Source organism: Akebia trifoliata, chromosome 3 (genome assembly GCF_017979445.1).
Source record: "Akebia trifoliata isolate Shusen 1 chromosome 3, ASM1797944v1, whole genome shotgun sequence".
NCBI classification, from domain to species: domain Eukaryota; kingdom Viridiplantae; phylum Streptophyta; class Magnoliopsida; order Ranunculales; family Lardizabalaceae; genus Akebia; species Akebia trifoliata.
Genome location: NC_141377.1, coordinates 57,113,609 through 57,122,724, shown reverse-complemented (window position 1 = coordinate 57,122,724; position 9,116 = coordinate 57,113,609). Strand labels below are relative to the sequence as shown.

General features: G+C 33.1%; 1 protein-coding gene across 1 annotated transcript; it reads right to left on the bottom strand.

The window, feature by feature from the left end:
* Positions 1–657: 657 nt before the first annotated feature.
* LOC147408271 (protein RGF1 INDUCIBLE TRANSCRIPTION FACTOR 1-like) lies at positions 658–2,274 on the bottom strand. The gene is made up of 4 exons (XM_086437188.1): positions 2,112–2,274; positions 1,825–2,022; positions 1,346–1,561; positions 658–1,217 (listed from the first exon to the last, which is right to left on the bottom strand). Exons 1-4 carry the CDS (start codon positions 2,112–2,114, stop codon positions 999–1,001), a joined length of 636 nt encoding a protein of 211 aa, XP_086293314.1. The 5' UTR covers positions 2,115–2,274; the 3' UTR covers positions 658–998.
* Between the last annotated feature and the right edge of the window lie 6,842 nt (positions 2,275–9,116).

The window sequence follows — 9,116 nt, the reverse complement described above, 5'->3', positions numbered from 1 at the left end:
GATTTTTTACCGACAAGAAGATCGTGACCATTGGATCTCAACTTTCTCCCAACTCATTAAAAAAAAAAAAATTGATTTGATCTTGACCGACCACAAGATAAGACCATTATATCTTTACTTTTTCTTAACACATTGTATAGAAAACCGTGAATTTGGTCAAAGTTCGAAAGATTAAAAAAAAAATCCATAATGTAGGACCCATCCAATGTACTACTTCCGTACTTAGACATTTACTCAAACTATGTTGTAGTTGTAATCAATCATATTTCGCTCCAAATACTTTACATGATCACAAAATAATAGACGTCTATTATGTAGACTTTCTGTTTGACCAATCATTGCGATTGCTTTGAGGAATGGACGGTTCACATAGTATGAACGCATATACTAAAGTGCGTCGACAAGCATCAGATCACTCATAAATGCACTTTTTTACCACACGAGAAAAACGCCATCTATGGCGGCGGCTCTGCCATTGTCGAGAATAATTCTATCCACCAATAAACCCTCTCCACGTGTACCTATGGATCGTCGTTCACTTTTTTAACTTTTTCTTTTAAGACGGCAAATTATGGGGACCCACACACGTAGAGGTGTTGTAGTACGCCACGGCAAAGTTACATTACTTACTAAAAATAGAAACAATATACTGTAGACTGATACGATACAGATGGATCTTTTTTTTATTTCATTCCTTAAATAGATAGATATATTACATTGCCGTTTCTACCCATAGAATTTATATTTACATTTCAACCACGCTACCAAAGCTTATGTATATTACTCTCAAATACCTATATAAAAACTATTTTAATTTTGGAATCCCTCTCCTAACTACCGTTTCCTTTTCCGTCTTGATTCTTCTATTTACATTAGACGAGCTTGAGTTCCCAACACCGGCTTAGTGGGTTAAAAGCTCGAGTGTTTACAAGACTATAGGGGGCATTGTGATATATACTTGATATTTGAGGAGATATGGGTAATTATAAATATAGTTTTCAGTATTCTATGATAAATCCTCCCATTGGGGCTCTGTGAGGTATTCCCTTTCTTCGCTTGGCAGTTCTGTAATTTACGACAGTTGGAGGGGGCGTTGAAGGAGTGAAACTCTGAATTTTGTTCTTCTCATGGCCATGGCTGCAGTTACTGTATGATTCTTCAGAATCTGAAGATGTCGATCGTTTCTTCTTCCTGTAATTCTTCGATGTCCCAACAATCTGAGAACAAAAGGCAAGATTTTTTACAAAATTAATCACAAATTACTCAAAACCCCTTTGAATTTATGTCAAATTTTCATTAAAAAAACAATGGATTAAGAGAGAAAATTGGGAATTTTTGTTCCTACTTTGCATCCAAGAGAGCAAAATCTGAAGGAGTCAAGAAGGCTTCTTTCACAGACTTCGCACGTGTTTGTGACACCTTTACCAGGCCTGGGCTGAGGTCGCTCGTTCAAGAACACAACTCTCGCGCTGTTGATAATGTAGGTTTGAACCCCACTAATGTCCAGAACCTTTTGAATCTCAGAAACTCTAATCACATCGTGGTACGAAGATCTCCTTATCTGCAAAAACAATCAATAAAAACAGAGGAAACCCACCAAAGTTAGCTCCTTTTTTGGTAGTAAAAAAAGGGAAAAAAAATCTGCAAAAATCATCAAAATTAGGAACACCCAGATGTCCAAAAAGAGGAAATAAACACCAAAAGAAATCATTATCTTGGCGGGAAACAAGAATAACCAGATGTCCAAAAGGAGTAAAAAATCCAAAAACTATCAAAACTAACAATCAATTTTGGTGGGAAAATGGGGATTTTAGATGATCCGACCTGAATGGCGCGATGATCTTTATGGTAAGCGAGGCAGAGAGAACAAAGAGCTCCATTCATGCAGTCCAAACAGTACATGTTACATTCGCTCTTGTGTGAATCTGCGTGAAACTTACATTGAACAAAGAAACCAGTCCCGAGAAGAGGACGAAGCCATGGAGGCCACCTATTTTCCTCATCATCAGGACCTCCTGCACCCTGATTGATAATAATAATAAAAAACAGAGCATCATAAGAAATCTGAACCGTCCATCAAAATTGACCTAAAAAGGGTGAAAGAGGTTTACCATGATTCTTCTGTTCTTGGGTTTGATTTCTTTCACAATGGGTTCTTGATTATCGATCGCCAGCTTGAAGAGAAACGGAGCTCTGTTTTAAGCTGAGAGAGGGAGAGAAAAAGAGGTGTTATTAGAGGGAGATGTGAGAATGGGTTCTTGTACTTGTAGTAGTGGATGATGGGGTAGGATGAATCGAGTCGTTCTTATCTCCTCAAACTCAAAGTCTCCAACCGAACCTAACTCCAAGCCCAAACCAAAGATACGTTTATTGCAAGGAACCGACCTCCTCCTTTCCTTTTTAATTTTATTTTTATTATATGTTTCGAAGTTATATTCTACTTTTGACGGAACCAAGTATTAGGAACGTTGTTTGATTTGGCGAAAATACCCATAGGATTTAATAGAATAACGAAAATGATATAAATTTTGAGGGAAAAAAAGTTAGCTCAATGTTTTATGATTTTAATTCAATGGAAGGAAGTTACAAAAAATGATTAATTTGGGTGTGTAGGTCCACTAATATGGGAGCATAATTTTTTTCTTTTTTTTTTTACTAAATAACCTCGTGGCATATTTCAACCATTAAAAGAGTGCCACATCAACAAGACAAGAAAATTGCATTGTTTAAATTTTGGAATTTTGAACTATCAATTTTCAAATCTTTTGATTAGATTAAAAAAATTGATTTTTATTTTTATCTAGACTACAAACCTTACATTGTTGAGGTGGTGTTAATTTTTTTTGTCAACCTAGCAAGGTTCATAAGATTAATGGACCAAGATCTTATCTAGCATCATAAGTTTTTTCTTTTTTTTCTTAAATCGTGGTATTTAGGCCTTTCAGAACACTTGATTAATCTTCATGACACATACAGTAACTTCTCCCACATATACCAGGTAATTTTTAAGATAAATCCTTGATAAAGATCCCTGAGGGGAGATTCAAACTCCAAACCTCGACTTACTAGGACTTGGTCTTGGCCATCTCGTAATAGAATGAAATGTCCTTATCAAACATTTTTCTTAACTAAGACTCACTTAGACGAGTGTAGATTGGTTCCAATCTTACTAACGCTTCTAGTCTTACTAAATATAGTAGAATTTTTAAATTTTTCTATGAAAGAAATATGTATTTTATTTTTTATTTTTTATTTTTAATTTAAAATCTTCCTTATTTAATGAATATTTGAGATAATATAATATTTGCAAAAAGCTTTGACTATTTTTAAAATAATTAATTATTCTATTTTTTTTTCTTAATTATTGCATATTTTAAATCGAAGTGAACAAATAAAAAGGAATTTGTCTTATGTTATTTTTCTAATCAAATCAGAGATTGTATATTATGTGTTTTGGAAAGAAAAAAAAATATTAATCAAAATAAATATTTTAACCTATAGATTAAGAGTTCGAGGACGATGGATCTTAGTGGAAAAAAAAAGGATTTTTGATAAAAGATTGAATATGAAGGGTGTTTCAATTATTTTAATTAATTTTTCCTAACCACTAGAGTCAAAGACTATGTCATCAATTTGAAAAATAAGTGCTATTGCAAATATTCACCAAAACCAAGAAGAATATGTATAAATTTTACCCTAATATAAATGGTGACACATGAATAGTTGACTTATTTATTTGATAATAAAAGACAGCGAAATATACATTTAAATGTATTTAATTGGCTTTGGAGAACTCGATGAAAGACTTAGCTTTCTATGATTCCTGTGGCTTGTTGACCTTTAGTTAGCTAAGGAGGGTTGTTATCCAATCAAATACATTAAAATGATCCGAAGTAGTTTAATATCATGGTTAGGTAACCATGTGATCATCATTCATTGAATAACATTATTAAGTGGGGAAGAAGAGGAGATGGTCTTGGTTTATTATCATAAGCAACAAACACATGAAACACGTAAATATTATGGGGAAATAGACCCACTTAATTCATTTTGGCCTGCTTGGTACGTTTGCAAAATTACCCAAAAAGTAAAAAAAAAAACATTCAAGATTTTACCATTTGTAAGTCGTTGGTTGTAACATCGTAAAGTGAGTTCGCATGTAAATCATAATAAATAAATAAAAAGTTAGAAAAAGGACACGGTTTTTGTGGAAAAACAAACCTTCAACAAAAAGTGATTCTTACAAATAGTTTTAAGATTCTAATTACTATTTGATAAAGATTTGAAAACGTGCTTCCTACTTCTACAACGGGAATTATAATAAGGTGAATTACCATTTCTTGAGCTAAAAATGAGTTATTTACAATTCCAACTAATAGTTCATTTTAATTACCAATTCTAGGAGGTCCTTATGATGGTATCGAATTTGACAGCTTTAAGTGATAATTTCCAATTGATCACTTTGAACCTGCTAAACTCTCCTTTAAATTTTTTTTAATTTGTTATTGTTCACATTTTGGTAATAAAAATAAACAGTGAATTGGAGTTGTAAATTCGTCAAAAGTTGATCATTTTTTCATAAATATCCCAATGGAATATGGCCTCAAGCAGCCGTTACCTCTCACTTCCAATGCTTGTGAGAATTCAAAATTTAAAATTAATATTTTATTAAAATCTTTTGTTTTTAATTTATAACTAAAATACCTGTGTTCTATAGAACATTTGTAAGATATGTTGTTAAGGACCAAAAAGATTGAAACTTTAACGCAAATCTACAAAATATCCAAAATGCATCTATTCCTATAAAGCACTTTGCAAACATCCATGTTAATTGCCAAATAACGATTGCACAAAAGCACTTCTCTAGACATGCGTCAAACCAAAAAATTATTGAAGGGAGTTTTATTGGGTCTAACAATTAGTTATAAATCCCCGAAAAAAAAAAAAAAAAAAAAAGTAATTATCATTATAATAGACCGATTTGATATGACCCTTCAATTGAATTAGGAAAACAGTGGCTCATATGTATTTATATATACATCGGGACAGTTCAAAGGACAACAACCATGACAATTGCATTTGTCTTATTTGGGTTAGAAGTTTCGGAATGAACTAATTTTTGGTGAAGATGATTTCCACACAATAGAAATCATCATATTCTGAAACTTCTAACTCCAATTTATAAGTTGAAGAATTGTAGACCATCAATATTTTTGTAAATCACTTTCACCAAAAATCATCCCATTCTGAAACTTCTAACCCCATCAAGAGTAGTTTACAAAAATATTGACGGTCTACGATTCTTCAATTTGTAAATTGGGATTAAAATTTTTAGAATGGACTGATTTTTTGCGAGGATAATCTCTATGGTGTAGAGATCATCCTCACCAGTTCATTTCGACTTTCTAACCCCATCAAAAGTTATTTACAAAAAATAGTTGTCATGATTGTTATCGAACTTATTGTCCCTTGAATCATCCCCTGCGTGTGTGTGTATATATATATTATCGACCTGAGACATGATTGATCCAAATTCGATATTAGATGAGAGCAGATCCTTATTTGATCCCAAATTAACGTCAATAAAAAAAAAAAAAAAAAAACACAATTTATCGTATTGGATTACATCAGATTTCAAGTATGATCTTGCCTATTTACAATCCTAGGTTCATTCGTGCACACCTCTCATAGTTGAAATAATCATCAATGGTTAATGGCTCCTATGAAAATAATCTTATGATCCAAAGATCAATCGGAACAATCGTGATTGTCCATTCTATTGCTTTCTTGTTAACAACCTATATATAAAAGATTGTGATAAAAAGTTTGAACCCCATACACTATAATATTGCGAAGACAAGAAGCGTGCCTTATTCCAAGCCACACAACTTTAATCAAGATTCTCACTTTTTTCGATAATAAAATAAAAAATGCTTTCCTCCCACAACTTAAAGAGGACCACTCCCATAAAAAGCCATTTTTACCAAACACTTACAATTAGGTGGTCAATAAGCATGCAATATATTCTATTTTTGTAGTATTTGGTGTAAATAATTTGCAAGCCTTACTTAGATTGCTGAGAGTTGGAGTAAAAGTTTGTTTTTGGAAGAAGGAGGAATTGTGGGAGTTTAACGAATATTGTTGAGTTTAGTCCCACATTGGACATTCATTGCCTTATCTCTCTCCTTGTAAGTTCCCAGGCCTCTTCACTCATTGTCAGTTGGAGTTGAGTTGGATCCCCAAATTAGTTATGGTACTAGAGCGAGTCTCTCTCTCTTCCACGTCACTCAGTTCATATCTCCATGTGCTTTTAGTCTTGTTTGGCCTGGACGTGTGGGGGCATATTAAGTTTAGTCCCACATAGACACTCATTGCTTTGTCTCTCTCCTTATAAGCTCTTGTACTTTCAAATAATAAAAATGATATACCACTAAGAAATATCTGAATAATTTATCATTAACATGCAATTTCAAATTGATGGGTATTAAAATAAAATAAGTGCAGATTTGTATATACAAAAAACTATTATGTATATGCTAGAAAGTAAAATAATAAAAAAATCAAAAAGTTATCATTTTTTTAGATAAATACATCTAGGCATGTTTTGAACATGTTGTCCTTAAGGTTATAATCGCCTCACTAGTTGTATCTCAAATACCTACAGGCAGTAATTTTTTTTTTTTTCTGGTACTTTATACCAATTTAGATTGTTTTGCAATCATATCAAACTGGGCCTTAACTAACACCTTTTACGAGAATTGAGATATATTTTTGTTAATTTTGTTAGCGTTAAGAGTCATATTCACATGTGATATGGACATTTGAGATATTATATATTTATAATTAATTGTCAATTTACGGCCATTTGGATTATTTCTTTAAGAATAGAAAATCTATTTTACGCATCACCTTTCAATTTATTTACGATTTCTAAGTACACTTTGCTTCACCATAAAAAGAAAAACGTACATGTTACATTAAAACCACTTGTACCTTTTAATTTTAGTCACACAAAATAATAGTGCAAATCAAAGTTAGGTACATGGTATCCTCACACCATAAATTTACTCTCACCTTCTAAAATTTTGATGTTGTCATCGGGTAAGTCTGTTTTAAATGACGGTGGAAATTGAATTTAGGTCTATAGTATCATCTCCCGTAGATTTCGCCAACTAAATTAGTTGACACCTTGAATATCATCTTTACCTTCATCCTAACATTCAAGAATTAGATCCAACCTCCGTTTCAGATTAGGGATAATGTTAAATCCTTTTGATATTAATCATAGTTTCATAATTCAATTCGACTGAGTGTCCATTGAGCTGAGTCTACACAAAGACTTGCGAGTTAACTTACTCGGGTCAAGTTCTTTTATAGTTGGAATTATTTATATTTTTTGTTCTTTGGAAAAATTACTAATCTAAGCGTATAAGTTTTTAAACATACTCATGCAAATCCATGTTGACTCGGTCAAGTTTCCAAATTAATTTGTCAAGTTGTAAGACTGAGTCATTACTCATTAAAACTCAATCGAGTCGACTTGGTAGAGTTTCGAGTGGACGAGTGTTGTGTTAGGTTTCTTTTTTATGGAGTTGGGGGTATTTTGGTCAAGTTCAAATGCCAAAGGACTAGGCACTCTGTGGTTCAGTCAGCTTAGACCAATAATGAACTGAGACATCCAACGACATATTCAACCAGGGTTCTAAAAGGATAGGTATAGTATCCAACAACATCGGACACAAATTGTCCAACAAGCAATGCATTGTATTTTATAAACCTGAAAAAGCCACGGAAAGGGTTAATCTTTTATCTTTCCCTTTTTCAACATCCACATTTCACTTCTTCATTGGTAGTTGGACACAAAAGTGTCCGGCGATGTTGGACCTTGGAAAGAAACTGTATTTAAATCGGCCCACCAGTAATGATGTAAGACATTGAAATATCAAAAGTGACCTCAGAGTATCCCGTATTTTCGGATAACAACCTCAACATCGTTCGATTTTTCTGGATGAGGACAAATACTCCAAAACTTTCCAAGCCGTCTAATTAGGGATAAGAAAACAAATTATTAGCCCCTATATTCGGTACTCTCATCAGTTACCTTAAATTTTGTGCTAAAATAGAATGTTTTATGCTGTGTTTTTTGGATTGAGAGAAATGGAGAGAAGAGAAGAGAAAATAAATGAGTTTCTCTCCATTTCTCTCGTTTGGATTGTTAAGTGGGGAAAGAAGATAAAAGAATTGGAGAGAAAAGGAAAGAAAAAAAAAAGAGGTGATTTTTCTTTCTTTCCAAAAGTGAAGAGAAGAGGAGAGAAAAAAGAGATAAACCCTTTTAAAATATTTTTATAAAACTCTGCCCCTAGATCTCTTTTAAGATATTTTAAAATTTTAAAGTTGTCCCAAGTCTCCAATCAATCCAAACATGGTCGAAATTGAGTTTCTCTTCTCTCCACTTTTCTCAATCCAAACACCTTCTTAGAGTCTGTGAAATTATATAATTTGGTCATTGGTGTGTGTCAATTGGGTCATGTAGGGGATATGATCTCATGAGTCAGGATCACTCAAATCCTGAACTCGAACTGAGTGTAAAAGGCATAGAGTCAACAAGATTTTAAATTTCGTCCGAGATTGAGACAACTCATTTAATATATCTCAATATTGTCCACCAACGAGATGGATAGAAAAGTCAAATATATCAAATGAAATTTAAAATCATGGTTCATTTTTCTTATTGTTGAATGAGATGACTCAAATGTATCGGAAAATCCGTCCGAGATGACTCGGCCTTGTTCATGAATGAGATAAGATGTCAAAACTAGTTTTAAAACCATGAGAGTCGAAGCACCACCACCAAGACATGTTAGCTCTATGTGTTTCACCAATCAATTGACAGTGAGATCAGAACATGCACATATAATGACCAATCAACTTAATCAATACTTGTAAATACACACCTAGGAGTCAATTTCGAGGGATTAGACCACCCCACATGGGTAAACAAAAGTAATCGTCGTTAAAGAGAGCATGAACTAACAATCTAACACAAGCTTGGTGCGTGGCATAACATGTAGGAGTCACTGTGATAACTAACATCATCATCTATCCAAAAGTGTAGA

Coding starts and splice junctions, on each gene's coding strand:
- LOC147408271 (XM_086437188.1), bottom strand. Junction 1,562..1,824: donor AAGATCATCGCGCCATTCAG/GTCGGATCATCT, acceptor TTGTTTTTGCAG/ATAAGGAGATCTTCGTACCA. Junction 1,218..1,345: donor TTTGCTCTCTTGGATGCAAA/GTAGGAACAAAA, acceptor TTTTGTTCTCAG/ATTGTTGGGACATCGAAGAA.